Raw genomic sequence first — 16,188 nt, forward strand, 5'->3', positions numbered from 1 at the left:
TCAGGATTCATTCGTATTTCAAGTTGACACGATCGCAAGCGTGTACGTCTGAGCTTTGCCGGAGCCCGTAAACACGGTTTCCACAGTCTCACCACTGGGCACCGCGCTACTTGAGAACGCTGTAGATCCGCCAGATGCGAGAAGTAAGCTTCCACCTGAGGATATCTATAGAAAGTCGCTCATGAATATACCAACAGAAAACGGAGGGGGCAACAGGAACATGCCAACTACTCACAGCAGTGAAGGAAGTAGCGGAAACACCACTTCCACAAGTTAACTCTCCGCCGCTAACGCCACAGCTACCCTTAGATGAAGTCATGGTGAAACTTGAAGTTGATCCAGCGAGAGTCATGGTAGCCAAAGTCTGCGTCGACCATGTTCCGAGGGTCAGTAATCCTCCAACCTGGGCGCCGTTGTGAATTGCCACAATCATTGCTTTCGTAGGTAATGGACCGGGTGTCTGTGCAAAAATTAGGTTATTACATAGGGAGTTCGAGTTTTGGCATATAGATAAGCTCACCCCAGTTGAGGTAGGCTGATATCATTTGAGAATTACACTGATCAGTCTCGTATCATCAGAAATATTGATTCGAGTCAGCTTACAGTTCCGGTCTAATGCGATGATGGATAACAAGTCAGCTATGTAGATTGACGAAGTGTAGACTGTGGCGCGTTGAGAACATACCGTAGTCGTAGTCGTAGTCGTGCTACTAACAGAAGTAGTGGAAACCGGAGACCCTGTTTTTAAAGGATACTTGATCCCGCTTGAAGGACAGTCACTGTCTTCCGGCGAATCTTCGAGTGGTTGTTTTCAGCATGGCATGATCCCAATCATAGATGAACTTACGCCTATGTACTCACCAATAGGTACAAATGTCCCATCAATAATTGATCCTTTCAAGTTGAAATACCACGCAATCTCATTCAAGTTGCTACCATCACACGTTAGCATAGGCGTGACTCCAGCCTCCGCCGCGAGCGCATTCTCCAGCGACGTAAGTGTATGCGTAGTCGAAGAAGATGGTGTGATGCCTTGATTGGCCAGCCATGTGTATGTAGGCAGTGTCTATGATAAGAAGAGCAATGAATAACCAGGGAAACCGGATTCTGCAAGTGAAAGTAGTACCTGGAATAACCGAACAACAGTTTCGTAAAATGCCACAGCCTAATAGCAAAATTAACACAAGATATTAAAACCGAGTGCATGTGCAAGGCCAAAATTCCATGAGATAACCAAAAACATACGTCTGTACCAGAAGGGCTTCCACTAGGAAGACATGACGGCTCTAAGGTACTATAGCATGTGCCATGCGTATCCCATTCGTGCGACCAAAGCTCTTCATCGCTGCCATCATCTGGATCATTTTTCCAGTACTAGTTAAAAGAAGGACAACCCAATGTCAGCACAAGATGGTTAATAATCATAATACACAGCCCACCGTTTGCATGAAAGAAAGCGTTGAAGTAGCGCCGGCAGATTCGAGCAGCTAAGATTGAAGATTAGCACTGTAGTCCGGAAGTGACTACGTTGCTCAGCTCCAGCCATCAACTCACCGAGGTGATTGCGGACTGGTCCCTAGAGGGATCACAATTCTCGGAGAAGGTCCCGTCGCAGCTGGGATTGAGAGCCAAACGATATGTCAGTTAGATGTTCGATGACTCCCAAGCAATGAAGCTGACTTGTCTGGCCACAAGCCTGTTTTCAAAGAGATGTCAACAAAACGTTCGTAACGACTAGCTACACAGATATACCATGGATAGTCCAACTATTACTAGGACCTGTTGAAGGATCCGTATCCCAGAACTGTTAATGTTCAACGATCAGTTCATCAATCAGTGGAGCTGAGATATACACGAGCACATGCCTGGGTTTGCAAGATAAGTCCCTGAAAGGACCAGTTTTTGTCAACGATCCTTCGAAATGAGGAGAGCGTCAGGACTCACTCCGGGAGCTTCAAAGCAGCATGTATTGGAAACGGCGGATGTGTTGTGGCAAGATGCCGTGCCCGTGGTGGAACATCCAGACGAGATAGCCACATTCCTTGCAAATACATCGAACTGACCTCCGAGTCCTAACGGATTGGAAGATGTCAAAGGAGAAGCGAGAGCTAAAGAAGCAAAAATAAAAGAAAGAGCAAAGTTGACAATCATCCTAAAGGTATGTAACGAGTCCAAGTCAGTGCCAGTACTTATAACAGTGCTCATGCTGGCCTGGTGCTTCAAGGGTGATGTTCTGATTGTGCGATGCAGTGTGTCGAAGTCCGTGAATACATGGCCACATATAAATCATCACATGGAGACCGAAAAAACAAATGAGACGAGCGGCTTCGATGATTTAGAACGCGTGGACGGCATGAGATTCGCAGGGATCATACAGAGCCTGGCACTGTACAGGATTGAATCATGTACGAGATTTCAGTTATCATATATGTCATAATTCGGGATAAGCAGTTCGCGAGCGAGAATCTGAGGTACATCGGAACACGATGAGTGAAGCAGAACATGTCGAGACAGTTGAGATAACGATAACACAGGCAATGCATATGGAAGAAGAAAGGTCCATCCCATGTACATGTCAACCAAACCGGATATTGATAACTTTGCGTTTGATCAACAGAGAATTATGCATGTCACTGACGAAAAAACCATTGACCAGCATGAGATTTTCGGAGCACATTGACCGACCTGTAGCCTCTGCCTGTTCAACTTCTCCCATGGACAACTCCCTTCCTCATTAATACATCGGGTCTCTTCAGATGTTACAAAACAGGCGGAACGTGAGTATGAAGTATACTCTTGACGAAAATTCGGCACTGGGTGGTAGAATTCACGAGAGTGAAGAAAAATCAATGATCATTGGATAGCTTCGGAGTTTGAAAAAATTGATGAATGATGGCCCAGCCGTATCCGATATGAATCGTTGAATATGTAAATTTCCTTGTCCTTTCATTCCAGTCTCACCAGGTCTCACCCTGTTCGTTGTTAGGATATCTTTGGTACCTATCAATTGGAGTTCCAGCACTTTTGCTCATCTCAAGACTCAAATGCACAAAATAATAGTGTGTCACTGCCGTGGAAAGCCGCGTTGCCAACTGATCGTATGAATTACGCTTATTGGCGCTAATCCGACTCAGTTGTTTCTGCGAGCTCTCCCCCTCATCCGTCTTAGACTATCATTGGGAAAGTGGGATACTTTGAAATTATATACTAGATATGCATTACAAAGATTGATCCAGACCCCAATGCTATCATCTTTCATAATTTTCAGACTCTCGAGCAATCTCATTCTCAGTCCTCCATTCCCCTTTGGATGTCAAAGTCGCTGAACCCATCGTACGGAGCTCCACCGGTGCTGGCGTGAAAGACTCCAATCCTCGGGAGTTACTGCTTGATACAAGGTGGACATTGTCGGTGGTTGAAGCAAAGTTCGAGCCTGCATGACCAGCTATGACTATTCTATTATTAAACAGCACTAGTAAAGTATTGCTGTATAATTTGCACAGGATGACGCCGGATACTTGGTGAAGCCCATTGTGTTCTTTGAGAAAGAAGACGAGGTCAATAATAGCGGCGATGGCAGTAACCGTTCCAGTTTCGATAGTTAATCGAATGACTAGGGGAAAGAATGAGTCCTTGTACTAGAAGTTGGACAAAAGGGGTATGCACGCCGAGTGACAACATTATTCATATGTCCTATCGCCTGCGTTTTGCTCCGTATCAGCTACAGTACCACTTAATTAATAGGCTCGTAGGCGATAGAAGGAACTCAACTCACAAAGTAGGTCATGCTGACAGCAATCACGGTATCAACAAATCCACTTCCTGCCAGCCTCACTCCGACTGCCCTGACAAGTGCGCTGGAGCGCGAGACTTCCGATGCATCCCTCCAAAGCTGGAGGACAGAGGTTTAATTAAAGTGAAGGAAGGGAGATCGCATAATTCGAAGGAGGATCATCCTGTAGACTCATTTCACGCACCAAGATTCCAACGGCAAACCCACCCCCCAGCTGCAATAGTGCCAAAATTGTGACCAGCCCAAAGATGACGGTCGATTGCGAGAATTTCCAGATTCGCCAGCCAAAGAAAACCTGCAAATTTGACGAGTTCGTCATTAGTGAGGTCTACCGAGGAACAGGAAAAATAATTTGCCTGGACAATTGCAGCAATGACACTAGAAAAAATCGGGATATTCAAGAACGACGAATAAAGGTCGTAGAGTCCTGGTACGTCTCCCCATCCCCACACAAACCATTGAAAGGTATCGTAAGTGGCCGAGCATATCTGCGCCCAGTCAAGAAGATACACAATGCAGACTATCCGGAAGTTTTCTCGAAATCAGATATCGAGGATTTGATTACTGATATCATGATTTACCGAGGGCCTTGATTATCCGCCTATCCTTTGGAAAGTTCAAGTAGTAGATGTATAATTGGGCAGTCAAAATTCCGAGTAATGACCAGTTGAACAGAATGCCTATGAAGCGCGGACCTGTGCTAACGGGGTTTTAAGGATTGCAGGAATATTGAAAAAATGTTCATGATACCTACAGCCAGATGATGTCGTCCCGACTAGGGTTCAAAGGGGCAGGAGTGACGACATGCACCATGGTTACGACAACGTTTGACCGAATCGGTTGTGCTAGTAAATCAGACACTGCACCTGCACCGTTCGTTTAGAACGTCAAGCTCGAGGAGAAGAAAAGAGAATGAGTTCGTTCAAAAAAAGAAATCTTCGAGACGTTCACTTTCCGTATTTTTATATTCTAGGTCCTTTTAATATGTATATGTACATAGTGAGAAAAGCGAGGGATATGAATGAAAATACATAGAACGTACCTTGGAACTGATGGAGCATACTTCGAGGCTATACATTCACCGTGCCAGCTTCTCGGGGTGGTATTGAAAAGAGCTGTGGAGTTTTACTAACCTTCGTCATCGGCGGGAGAAACTAATTTATTGGGAAAAGACAAGCTTACTTCGTGAAGAGGCGAGCGCTAGTTATGAATTATGAATCAAAGCTGCTGATTACTTTTGAAATGATCGACGTCTGTACTATGAAGTACCCGAGCGTGGTTTGTGAGGAAAGAACAATCGATTTGGGAAAAGCATACCCACTGTTATTTAGTTGCTTTACTAGCTTACCCGCCTGTGCATGAGGGCACCTACAGAAAATGACACACTGTACAGCAACGGATAGACAGACTGAACATTGATGTAGCAATATGTGCCTGCAGCAGAGAAACGTCTGATTGAGCTCCGAAGAGCCCTACAAGGGTAGTCAGGCCGATGACCATCACTAGGAGAACTGGACAGGCGTAATGGTCGAAAATGGCCGCGGTAGATAGTGTGTCTCCGGTGAGCCTAGCCTTTGTGATGAACTACAGGGATGCCCTGTGGTCCGTCTCTTTATAAAGTATCACCAAAAGTATCAATTAGAAGAGAATCCAAGTAGAATGTCTTCAGCTGCCTTCAGGCTATGTAGTATAACCAAGGCGCACACGGAATCGAGTGTCGGACATGAACTAAATTGCTCAGAAGAGGAATCGAAGGGGTATTTGTTGCTGTATAGACAGTGCAAGTCGACTGGAAGAGAAGACAGCAGGAATTTCCGTTTCACTTTCTAGGTTAAAGTTAGGTTAGGGCTTATATCATGGCCCCTGGCTTTAATCAGGCTTTGACCAGTTGACATGCAGTGGATACGCTAGTTCACACACATTGCCTTTTATGTCTGTGAAATATTATCTTCTCATTTTCCCCTGAATTGCCAGTTGCATTTCTTCATGGATGCTAGCACAATTTACCTTTTCGCACAAGCCAATTCGTACCAATACTACACTTAAAATCCAATGCACAGTAATGTTTGACTACCTCAATCGTAATGCAATGTCTGTGAAAACTCAGTCTGACCTAGAGCCGCTAACAAGGCTGGCGTGATCGTTGGTTGTTTACACTCCCTGAGAACATCTCCCAAAACCATTTCCGCATGTTCACGCTGTTCTCGTTCGTTTTTCAAAACTTGTTCCGCTTCAGCGAGATCTTGATGGATATCTGGATATGTCGTTTGATTAAGGTTCAGTCAGCTCTACTAGTTGCTCTTGAAACGCACACTCATTTCCACGACTGGCCAGACTAAAGGCGTTCAGCGCCTTCATTTGGGATTCAATAGTAAAACATCTTGCGGAAAGAGCGGATAACTGGCGTCGGGCATCCCAAAATTCACGAGTCAAATCGGAAATCCGTTGATCAGCAATGTTTCTGGATATCGTGGTCGGCTCGTCCTATCGTATTGAACAAATCAGAGATGTGACAGGGGTTGGGAGAAGAGCTGACCAATTCGTGGTATATTTCCTCATCAACGGAAGGTACAGGTTGAGGAAGTATAACTTTCCCTGAGTTCGCATCAGATGAATTGTGCGTTGGATTTTCGAACAGATTTGAATTCGGTGGACTAGACGAGAAAGATTCTACTCGAGGAACTTCGTCCGACTCCGATGTAAGTGAAAGTGGTGTGCTCGGATTTTTGGGCAGGCTCCAATGAGGAGGAGGGAGTGGCAGAGAAACGAATGATTCACCATCCTTATTATTATCAAGAGACTGCTGCTGTGCTTTTTCAATCTCGAGAAGTACTGTCTGCACGGAATCTATTTGACGGAGTGAGTCTGAAATGTAGTATGAATGGTAGGGTGATGTAGAGTTAGATAGTGAATCCTGGGGCCGAGGATTACGAGAGCGGCGTAATGGAGTATTTTGTTGCTTGTTTTGATAGTGCCATCCAGGACCGCGTTGTGCTGAGCCACGGTCACTGTTTTTTGAGTCGATATTTCTTGAACGCGAATTCATCCAGGGTCGGGAGTAGGAGGATTTACGAGGTTGTGATCTGGAACGCGTTCGACGCGACATTGGCTCTGGAGAGCGTGTTCGACGCGTTAGTGGAGACTCTGGTCTAATATCAGAGACGAATACAGTAAAGATAATTATTATTTGATGGGGGAAGAAAATCTCACAGTTCTTCCATCCATATGTCCTCGCTGAGGTTCAATCAATGAGCACATTGCAAGGATGAGCAACGTAATTCCTACATCTCTGTCTCCCTCATCCCCGTAATAGTCATTGGATCCGATTTTTGTCGACATACAATGCTTTCAAGAATGTTCCATAAGGGCTATGCAGAGTAAGAATGTGCCCAAATGAATTCCAATGACCAAACTATGTAAGGAGACGCGTCGCGTTGTCGAGCTTACCCCATATTTCTTCGTCTCCCAATAGAAAGACCATTCATTTATGCTGGGCTCACTGACATTGGCCTCTGGGGGATGAGGAAGTTTTATTTTGGAAAGATCGAGGCGCAAGTTATCATATCTAGTTTTTCGGCTTGAATCGAGGATCGAAAATGCTTTTCGTTGAGAGTATCGAATGTGGACGATGATTACGACTTTGGAGTCCATTCTGCAGCGTCAAATTGTTTGGAGGGACTAAGAGGGTCGAATTTGAGGGATTGGAAGATAGTGGTGTGAAAGAAAGAAGCAAAAAAAAGAAGCAAAGACGACATGGGAGCACCTCGGTTATGTACCATGTGCGCCTCCTTCTACATACATAGGGAGAACTTCCTAAAATGGCAAGTAAATCTCCAAAAATAGCGCTCTTACCCAGAACTTCTCACCGACGATCTTGTTGCCACCATCGTCTCTCGCACTCACTGTACCCAGACCAGTATCAACATGATTTTCCCCATTACCTTTCGATTTTCAACGTTCAACGTTCAACCCTCGGATGCATAAGCGGGCTGTCATCGGTATTATATAGTACTTACCTTAGAATATAAATACATGATACGATTGCGCTCGCTGTAATCGCGAAACCAAATTCAAACTTCCGATTTGCCTCGCCTCTCTTTTCAAGTTCTTGGTATTGACTGGTGCTCTGCATGATCTAACACGCGCTGTGTGTGTGTGATAGATACTGTTAAACTAGTGATACTATAATGATGGTCAAAAATGTAACAAAGAAACCCCGAAAGTGTATACAGCAACTGCAGGCAGGCAACAATTGTCAAGAATTGCAGAATAAAATGTCAAGTGATGATAGCCTACATGTAAACAACGCCGACAGCCGTTATTGTCCCCCTTTCATGATACTTTCGACCTCTAACTTGACCCGAGCTCGAGCAGCAATACCGTCAGGAGTGGTCCCACCAAGGACTTTACCACCACCCAAACCATCGGTAGATGCATCATATATCACACGAAGCATCTTCACGAATTGGTATCCCCATATTTGTAAGGCATCCGCTCCTAGTACTTCGAGGGCAACTACCCGCATGAGAATCCTGTCAGCGAAAATCAGCAAGGACAAACTAGAGAAAACTTACCGAAAAGAACTTCAGCACCCACTGCCGTTGCCAACAACGTTTTCGACCCAAGCAGTCGAGCCATCCACGTCCAATACCTCGGTAGTTGGAACATCTTCTTCAATGGTGCTTTCTTCGGTGTAATCTTCAGCACTGAAAAATACAACCGCATCACACCCTTCACCCGATCGGTGTACTGCGACTGCGTTTCTATTACACCGTCCTCGCCCGAGCGAAACCCTTGGATTCGCCTCACCTCTTGATTATCCTTCCACGGCCGATCGTCGAAATCCTTCTCAGGAATAGGACAGGGTAAAGCCCAAGGTCCAATTCGTTGTGTAATTTTAGCGAAAAGGACTTCGGAAAATCCTTCGAGCCGTTCGAGACAGTTGAATGTAACTTCAGCGAGAGGGATGGCGGAGCGCTTTTCTGCGGTGATTTCGGTTTCGGCTTGCAGGACAAGGGCTTTTGCCAGCGCAGAGAGGAGGGCGGTATATACTGGAGGAGGGAGTGGTCTATTTACTGGTAGCAGGATTTCAACGAGTTGAGAGGACTGTAAATGACATTATGGCTGATCTGAGGGTAAGCAACAATTCGCTTGCTTACCACCCGGTTGATAGTTTCAGCATCATTCGTCAACTGCCCGATCTTGGCAGTTATAGCGCGTCTTGCACTACTCCAAGTGGGTTTCAAGGTTGGAGTTGCTTTGACAAGCCGTGTTCCTTGTGTTTTGACAACCTAAGCCCAAGTAAAGATAGATCAATTGTGCTCATGTGTCCAAGACTAACCTGAAGGTTCTTGCGCGCTTCTTTCCAGTCCTCTTCGGATGTGGTCATACCCGCAGCTTTCCTGTTCTCCTCCTCCGATTTCAGTCTCTCTTCGCGCTCCTTAGCCTCTTGTATCGCAGCTTCTTTCTCCTCCCGCAACCTTCGCTCCTCTTCTTCCTTCTTCCGTTTTTCCCCCTCCTCTTCCCGTCTCTTCTGCTCCTCTGCATCTCTCCTTCGTTGCTCTTCTCGTCTTGCATTTTCTTCCTCTTCTCTCCGCCTTTTCTCCGCCTCCTCTCTGACCCGCCGCTGCTCATCCAATTTCACTTGCTCTTTATCTTGTTCAAGCTTGATCGACGCCTCAATCCTTTTCCATAGAATCTCATTACGTTCAGCCAATTTCTCTTGAAGAGTCTTTTCTCGCGCTTGTTGCTGGAGACGTAAACCATCCAACTTTTGTATGAGTTGCATTTCGTCTTGTTTGAATGCGGCGGCAAGTCGTTTTGAGTCCTCTATCCGACGCTGATTCTGATAACGGATGAATTGAGCTTCTGAATCATTGTAATTCTTGCGGGCAGCACGCTAACAGTAGATGATATAGTAAATTCGTTTGCGTGAATTGCCACTTTGAGACGCACCAACGAATCTTTCTTCATATCTTTCTCCCATTCTTCGTAAGGATCATGATGTCGTGTTCGTAGGCGAATGGCGGCGATTGTGTCGTCTATCTGATTTTGTTCCCGGGAAGGACGCGAAGAGAACTTTCTCTGTTTTCTAAACACGTGTTCAAACTTGGGAGCTTGAGGCTTGAAAACTCACATACGAAGGCAAGGGAGGAATCTCGCTTTCAGAGCCATAGCAGAAGGAGTCAGAGTCGGATGATCCTGGCACAGATTCTCCAGAGTCAGACTCGAGGTCCACTACTTCATCCACGTCAGATACTGACGATGAATTCAGGCCAAAGGTCGATGCGCGCCGCCTTTGTGACGGAGAAGTTCGTCTTCTTCCTGGGTTGGGCCTGAAACACGTTTAGAATTAGCTTCAAGCCAACCAAACCTGATATCACCACTTCACTTTCTTTCTGGTGAACTAGACGGAGATCGTGGCGCAGTGAACCGCATGGTTATCGTAAGTTTTGGCGACGGATGAGATTCTAGATGGTTGACTGAGTGTGAACCAAGAGCTTCTTTGGTGCATTAATGAGGAAGAACCAGAGCGAGAGGAGATTTGAGATAGTTTGAGATAGAGTCCAAGTGAGTCACAGTCACGACTGTTCCGCTCCGTGATCGTACTCGTTTTAGGTAGTTTTCGGGTTAGGGCAAGACGCGTAACTCTCGACTTTACCACTTGACTATCGTCTATCAAAGACTATCATGGAGACTTCGTTCGCAATTACTGGAAAGGGTTATGTTATCGTCGCCTCTGACACCACCGCGGCTCGGTCTATCGTCAAGATGAAAACTGACGATGACAAGATCAAAGTCGTCAGCCCTCATCTACTCATGTCCTATTCTGGAGAACCAGGTATGCATTCCGTGTTTCAAGAAACAACAAAGGAACTAATAGAGAGATCTTAGGTGACACTATCCAATTTGCTGAATATGTTGAGCGCAACCTCCGTCTTTTCAACATCCGAAACAATTATTCCTTGCGACCATCCGCGGCCGCGTCGTGGATTCGTCGTTCTCTAGCACAATCGCTTCGTTCCCGAAAGCCCTACTCCGTCAATCTTATGCTTGGCGGGTTCGATGTGACAACTGACTCTCCACATCTGTACTGGATAGATTATCTTGGAACGATGACCGAGGTACCTTTCGGTGCTCATGGGTACGGAAGCTACTTTGCTTTGAGTTTACTTGATCGGTATATCTTCTGTTATTTCCTTCAGCCTTAGTGTTTAAATTTCTCTCTTTGTTTGTAGGTACCATGATCCGGAGGCTACACTCGAAGAAGGACTCGCGACTTTGAAGAGATGCATTGACGAGGTCGCAAAGCGTCTAGTCGTTAGTCCTGGAAAGTACAAAATCAAAGTAGTGGACAAGGATGGTACACGAGAGGTGGAGCTGTAAAACGTCATGCCATCGTTCGTTTGAATCTGTCTGTATTCCTAGCACTAAATTCCCTTTTGCGTTCCGTCTGATCTACCGCGAATATCATGGGCATGACCCGTATCGAGCTTGCTGACCGGCACTGGCATGTTATTATACAGGATTGGTCGGATCACGACTTCAAGGAGAGTTATCCAGGGTGCAGTTCTGATAAATCCTGTCCAGTAAGTATAGCATCCTTACTCCAGAGGTAATCGATTTACTACCTGATGTAGTTGGAGTTAGGATTCACATGCTACACATACACTAGGTCGACCATTTTAAATTTCTTAGTTCTAATCACCTTTGAAGATCATCGAATTATCGGACTGCTTCATACTCGTTTGGTCCGTACTTGTCTGGTCCATCCGAGTCCATACAATGTGTAGTCCCACATCCTGTACATCTTGCAACTTGCAAGCTAACTAATACTGATCATTCTTTATTCTTTCCACAAAAGTAGACCTTTCATGGAACAATGACCAAACGACGCTATTGTTCAGTTAAGCGCCCATGCGCTTTATAAATAACCAGGTCAATATTTTCTTCATTCTTTCTTTTGGACCTCGCGAAGAACACCTTGAGCAGCGCTCCTCGATATTCTCTGTCATCTTAGACCCCGCGTACATTCCAAACGACGAATTTGTGACGACTATTACGTTTCTGCGGCACCACTCCTTCTCGACATTTTACACTCCTTTTGCGTTCTAAAGCTATTACTACGATGGTCAATTTCACGATACTCGCAGGCGGTTTCTCCGTACCCGGACTAATATCCACCTATGTATTCAACAACGATACCAACACTTTATCAATAGCTGCACAAAGTTTGTCTGGCGATGATCCTTCGTGGATCGCTCTTCATCCTCAAGACCCGAACGTGCTTTAGTGGGTACTTCAACTCCTGTGATTCTTCATTATGAGAAGCTGATGGGTTGCCCTACAGTTCAGTCAATGAAATCCAAACAATCGGAAACCTTCAATCATTCACAATTAATAATGATACTTCATTGTCTCTAATCGATACCGTCTCCACTCAAGGCGTTGGACCGACTTTTACAAATCCCCTATCAACAGGCGAAGTGTCCGCTATGAACGTCAGCTCATTCGTTTATATCATTTTAATCAACGTAGACACATCTGACATGCTCGGTACATATAGTTTGGCTCCCCAAATTGCTCTTTCATCTCAACTGATCCAAGCGACCCTTTGCACTTCATTCCAACCAACTCGTCTGTTGTTGCTTTTCCAATACCAGAAGGTGGAAAATCGAACCCTCATATGTCGTTGGAGTATAACGATGAAGTGTTGGTGGCGGATCTCGTATGTACTTCCTTCTCTCGTCTCTCCGCTATATTCAAATCACTGTGTGTCTAGGGTGCAGACAAAATTTGGCGTATCGGAAAGAATGACCCGTCAGGGAATGGCAGTTTCACTGTTCAAGGACAGATCGATAGAGATCCTGGTTCTGGTCCACGTCGGTTGGCCATCTATAGTACGTTTCATCACTCGCTCTCACTCCTTTGATCCTGGCTCACATTTTTTGATCCTATAGATGACATCCTCTTCGTCGTCTCCGAAACTACATCTACCCTCACCGCTCAGCGCATCCCAGCCGGACCCAACGGTACAACATCTTCGCTCCTCGCAAACATCAGCACCTTCCCCGCTGATGCACTCCCCGGCTCCAAATTCGCCGCAGCAGAACTCTTGATATCTACACCAACAGAGAGATTCCCTAATCCTTTAATCTACGTCAGCAACCGTAATATTGGGTCTACGATTGACCCCAAAGGCGATACTATTGCCATATTCGAGTTTGTTAACGGAACAACACTGACGCTGTCGACCCCAGAGTTCAACAATACTGTTACAAACGCGAAACGCATGAAACGTGTCAGCAGGTCGAGCACGCTTCGCCGGAATAATATATCTTCAGAATCTTCGACTTCTAATTCAGAAGGAGCAGGCTACTCCTTCAACCTTCTTGCGCAAGTCCCTACAGGGTTGCAACAAATTCGGAGTATGACGTTGGGAAGAGTAGATAATGGCGGAGATGCGTATATCGTTGCTGGAGCGACTACCACCGGTGGTGTCAGTATTCTGGAACGAGTTGATGGGGGAAGAAACCTTACCTTGCTAGCTAATAATCAGGATGTACAGAATAGGACCAGCTTTGTTTTCCTACCTTCGTCATGATCTGCTGAATCCGAATGGAAGCGTGTATACTACATAATGCTCGAGATTGAGGGCTCAAATGTACATGGTCATAAGAATATAGATTGAGAGCGAGCACCGGTGAGCGCTAGCTTGATCCGACTCTCCCGTAGCGAAAATGTGAGCCTTGCTCCTACACCATGATGTCAATGTCTCGAAATGATCTTGCATATCCTCTCCCACTACCTATCTTAGCCGATGCTGAACTAGCTGCTCATGCTTGGGATGAAGAAGAACTTTGCCTACACAGCGTTGGTCCATTGCAGCGTATGGAACTTCCTTATATCGGGACCATCTTCGACATTCGCCTTCGTCGCTGGTACAGCATCATCGCCCACCATGAATATCCACCCGACTACCCCGACGATCCGGACTGTATATTCGATGACCCGTATTGGCTCTCAGTACTCCAGCAAAGCGGTCATCGTGGTCGTGATGATTTCAACGAGATCCTAGTGAACGACATCGACGGATCGTTGACCTACCGCTCGAACCCTAAACATAGAGGCACACCGATATATGACCTCGGACCTCCACCACTGACTTCATACATCCCAACAATTCCCGCTCATGAGCTGCAGCAGAGACGATACCTCTTCCGTGCAACGGAAACATGTTCTGTCCCATCGCGCGGATTGGAAGGGGTCGTATTCAAGCAGATCATGCAAGGTCGCGGCGAGGTTTCTCGCTTCAATAGGGAAATCAGAATGCTTTACCTTCTCCGAGAAAGCAATCAATTTCTTCCAGTATTAGCATGCGTTGTCGACACCAAAGAGCGAATGCGGGGCTTCCTGATTCCGTTTGGAGGTACTTCTTTGGATCAATTGCCGACTGTTCGATGGCAGATTTTCTTCGACGTCCTGCAAGGGCTGGTAACCATTCATGCGATTCCTGCTGACGCACTGGGGACATCAAAAATAGAGAAAGATATGCAACTTGTTGAACATGGGGATATTTGTGCACGGAATGTACTCGTGAACGAATCGGGAAAGGTACATTTGATAGATGTCGGGAGTAGGACAGAGGATTATCAGGGAGATCGGAGGGCATTGGTTGAAATGATGGCTGAGTTGAGGTTAAAAGCAGAAACAGAGCAGGACGAAACAATGATCGACCGTATGTTGAAGTTACTTGAGGGCACGCTGGCTCTCCAAGATATTATCACGTCTTTGAAAATACGAACATGAACGAATGGAGTAAGTGAAGTAGACTCCTTTGACTTTCTATACTTACCAGTAACAGTACGTTCATTATATATGCATATATGCCCTTCCCTCGAACAACATATTTGCTTCCGATCGGTTCTAGAGTTCTGGATACGAGGGGGTGGAAGGTTGAATTGGTGAAAATCATTCGAGTATAGCGACATAGCTAAACTCGAGAATGGCGTTGGCTTGGGGAAGGGTGAAAGGTCGCAGAAATGGTTGTGCAATCTCTTGGGACGAATTCCCGAGCCATAATGCCAGTGACTGGCCGAGAAGGTTTCCTACTTCAGAGTCGCGTGAAACTAAGGCGTGTAATGGCGTGAGCATACAGTACGATCACTCCTGACACGCATAAGGATAAGTATACGCTGCCATAAGAATAAGTATACACGCAGGCTGTCATAAGAATAGTCGATACTAAAAAGAGATAACGTCTAGATATGAGCGGCTGGAATACTCTATATGGAAGATTGATACACACACCAATTTGCCGAAGACGACCAAGTGCGAAACTTCCCATAGCAGTTGTGCAGGAAGTCCCTTTCATCTTGAGGATTTCGTTAATCTCAAGGGCCACAAGGGGACACATATCGACTTTCTCTGGGACTTCAAATACTGCTTAAATCGTGTTGTCACCCACAGTAGTCCCTGTACCACCCTTTGGTTCCCACTTGGTATCAAACTGGTATACGCGAGCGTATCGAGCTTGCTGACTGGCATTGGCATGTTATGAAGGATTGGTGGGATCACGACTCGAGGGGAATAAGCCAGGGTACGGTTCTGATAAATCCTGTCCAGGAAGTATAGCATCCTTACTCCATATATATGTGATCGATTTACTACCTGGTGCAGTTGGAATTGGTATTCACATGCTACACATACGAACAACGCTGTTGACATCACACCCAGAGATAAACATGAGACATGTACAGGAATATAAGGACATAGATTAGCATACCTACTACGAACAATCGGCGAGGGAAGAAAAGAGAGAGAAAAGAAAGTCCCATGTAAGAACCCGACGGTGAATACGGTGTCAAGGAATGAGTAATGAATTATCTTCGAGGTATAGCACTCTACTGATAAGCGGCCATCTCGTTTATAGACCTCAGGAGGGCGGGCCCATACGAACCTGTAGATGGAGATGGCCTTAGCGAGGTGTGAATGATGCAGACTGAATGCTAAACTCACTTGGTATTAGCCTTGTGTCTGTTTATTCGTCGTTCGAAGATAACGTTTTTTCTTCACTCTCGCGTGAATTTTGGCTTGCAAAGTTGCACTAGGCCCCACTGTATGGACTGCACACCTTGCTTGAGCTTGAGATCAAAAATGCGGCGCGCATAGGGCGCGCCGCGAGGTGAGGTGTCCAATTAAAGCAAGATAATTGAAATGGTCTGGCTGATAACGCTGAAACCAAACATAGCAAAAATGTGCCTGCACATCAAGAGGTCAAATACTGAGTGGAATAGACCTTGCAAGCAAGGTGATGGGGTCGAAGCTGAGATATCATGTGACGTCATCACAGTGGGAAACTTACTTGAACGCCTGATAAGGTAGAGCTCAAGCAA

General features: G+C 45.7%; 8 protein-coding genes across 8 annotated transcripts; 3 read left to right on the plus strand and 5 right to left on the minus strand.

Annotated features, from left to right (window-relative positions):
* Positions 1–18: 18 nt before the first annotated feature.
* On the minus strand, positions 19–2,151 carry C8R40DRAFT_1159797 (ribonuclease Le37; the record flags this gene model as incomplete). The annotated part of the gene is made up of 10 exons (XM_046229933.1): positions 19–165; positions 236–460; positions 665–795; positions 862–1,066; positions 1,127–1,165; positions 1,246–1,374; positions 1,440–1,487; positions 1,555–1,615; positions 1,743–1,804; positions 1,945–2,151. The coding sequence occupies 10 exons, from the start codon at positions 2,149–2,151 to the stop codon at positions 19–21; spliced, it is 1,254 nt and encodes a 417-aa protein (XP_046088509.1).
* A 1,025-nt stretch (positions 2,152–3,176) lies between these two features.
* On the minus strand, positions 3,177–5,079 carry C8R40DRAFT_74292 (uncharacterized protein). The gene is made up of 10 exons (XM_046236073.1): positions 4,976–5,079; positions 4,836–4,921; positions 4,745–4,769; positions 4,548–4,659; positions 4,375–4,493; positions 4,150–4,313; positions 3,978–4,088; positions 3,776–3,892; positions 3,667–3,721; positions 3,177–3,613 (listed from the first exon to the last, which is right to left on the minus strand). The coding sequence occupies exons 2-10, from the start codon at positions 4,869–4,871 to the stop codon at positions 3,249–3,251; spliced, it is 1,104 nt and encodes a 367-aa protein (XP_046088510.1). The 5' UTR covers positions 4,872–4,921; positions 4,976–5,079; the 3' UTR covers positions 3,177–3,248.
* Positions 5,080–5,727: 648 nt separating this feature from the next.
* C8R40DRAFT_74349 (uncharacterized protein) lies at positions 5,728–7,722 on the minus strand. The gene is made up of 7 exons (XM_046236076.1): positions 7,664–7,722; positions 7,241–7,606; positions 7,079–7,161; positions 7,004–7,027; positions 6,330–6,942; positions 6,106–6,277; positions 5,728–6,047 (listed from the first exon to the last, which is right to left on the minus strand). The coding sequence occupies exons 2-7, from the start codon at positions 7,442–7,444 to the stop codon at positions 5,869–5,871; spliced, it is 1,275 nt and encodes a 424-aa protein (XP_046088511.1). The 5' UTR covers positions 7,445–7,606; positions 7,664–7,722; the 3' UTR covers positions 5,728–5,868.
* Positions 7,723–8,111: 389 nt separating this feature from the next.
* Positions 8,112–9,967, minus strand: C8R40DRAFT_1068110 (GLE1-like protein-domain-containing protein; the record flags this gene model as incomplete). The annotated part of the gene is made up of 6 exons (XM_046225975.1): positions 8,112–8,308; positions 8,368–8,899; positions 8,953–9,084; positions 9,135–9,692; positions 9,749–9,884; positions 9,930–9,967. The coding sequence occupies 6 exons, from the start codon at positions 9,965–9,967 to the stop codon at positions 8,112–8,114; spliced, it is 1,593 nt and encodes a 530-aa protein (XP_046088512.1).
* Positions 9,968–10,483: 516 nt separating this feature from the next.
* C8R40DRAFT_1040523 (20S proteasome subunit) lies at positions 10,484–11,179 on the plus strand (the record flags this gene model as incomplete). The annotated part of the gene is made up of 3 exons (XM_046223923.1): positions 10,484–10,634; positions 10,688–10,973; positions 11,032–11,179. The coding sequence occupies 3 exons, from the start codon at positions 10,484–10,486 to the stop codon at positions 11,177–11,179; spliced, it is 585 nt and encodes a 194-aa protein (XP_046088513.1).
* Positions 11,180–11,921: 742 nt separating this feature from the next.
* On the plus strand, positions 11,922–13,397 carry C8R40DRAFT_1168775 (Lactonase, 7-bladed beta-propeller-domain-containing protein; the record flags this gene model as incomplete). Its single annotated transcript, XM_046231245.1, has 5 exons — positions 11,922–12,085; positions 12,144–12,294; positions 12,360–12,521; positions 12,576–12,693; positions 12,754–13,397. 5 exons carry the CDS (start codon positions 11,922–11,924, stop codon positions 13,395–13,397), a joined length of 1,239 nt encoding a protein of 412 aa, XP_046088514.1.
* A 75-nt stretch (positions 13,398–13,472) lies between these two features.
* On the plus strand, positions 13,473–15,056 carry C8R40DRAFT_74938 (uncharacterized protein). Its single transcript, XM_046236098.1, has 2 exons — positions 13,473–14,611; positions 14,658–15,056. Exon 1 carries the CDS (start codon positions 13,556–13,558, stop codon positions 14,600–14,602), a length of 1,047 nt encoding a protein of 348 aa, XP_046088515.1. The 5' UTR covers positions 13,473–13,555; the 3' UTR covers positions 14,603–14,611; positions 14,658–15,056.
* On the minus strand, positions 14,933–15,849 carry C8R40DRAFT_75053 (uncharacterized protein). Its single transcript, XM_046236104.1, has 4 exons — positions 15,812–15,849; positions 15,579–15,752; positions 15,063–15,510; positions 14,933–15,003 (listed from the first exon to the last, which is right to left on the minus strand). Exons 2-3 carry the CDS (start codon positions 15,628–15,630, stop codon positions 15,164–15,166), a joined length of 399 nt encoding a protein of 132 aa, XP_046088516.1. The 5' UTR covers positions 15,631–15,752; positions 15,812–15,849; the 3' UTR covers positions 14,933–15,003; positions 15,063–15,163.
* Between the last annotated feature and the right edge of the window lie 339 nt (positions 15,850–16,188).

This window comes from Lentinula edodes, assembly GCF_021015755.1.
Source record: "Lentinula edodes strain Le(Bin) 0899 ss11 chromosome Unknown C8R40scaffold_10, whole genome shotgun sequence".
NCBI classification, from domain to species: Eukaryota; Fungi; Basidiomycota; class Agaricomycetes; order Agaricales; family Omphalotaceae; genus Lentinula; species Lentinula edodes.

Coding starts and splice junctions, on each gene's coding strand:
- C8R40DRAFT_74938 (XM_046236098.1), top strand. CDS start 13,556: ATGATGTCAATGTCTCGAAATGATCTTGCATATCCTCTCCCACTACCT.
- C8R40DRAFT_74292 (XM_046236073.1), bottom strand. CDS start 4,871: ATGTATAGCCTCGAAGTATGCTCCATCAGTTCCAAG. Junction 4,770..4,835: donor TATGCTCCATCAGTTCCAAG/GTACGTTCTATG, acceptor ACATATTAAAAG/GACCTAGAATATAAAAATAC. Junction 3,893..3,977: donor GGTTTGCCGTTGGAATCTTG/GTGCGTGAAATG, acceptor TCTGTCCTCCAG/CTTTGGAGGGATGCATCGGA.
- C8R40DRAFT_75053 (XM_046236104.1), bottom strand. CDS start 15,630: ATGGGACTTTCTTTTCTCTCTCTTTTCTTCCCTCGCCGATTGTTCGTA. Junction 15,511..15,578: donor TCGCCGATTGTTCGTAGTAG/GTATGCTAATCT, acceptor TGATGTCAACAG/CGTTGTTCGTATGTGTAGCA.
- C8R40DRAFT_74349 (XM_046236076.1), bottom strand. CDS start 7,444: ATGGACTCCAAAGTCGTAATCATCGTCCACATTCGATACTCTCAACGA. Junction 7,028..7,078: donor GGGATGAGGGAGACAGAGAT/GTAGGAATTACG, acceptor ATTGAACCTCAG/CGAGGACATATGGATGGAAG. Junction 6,943..7,003: donor GACATATGGATGGAAGAACT/GTGAGATTTTCT, acceptor CTCTGATATTAG/ACCAGAGTCTCCACTAACGC.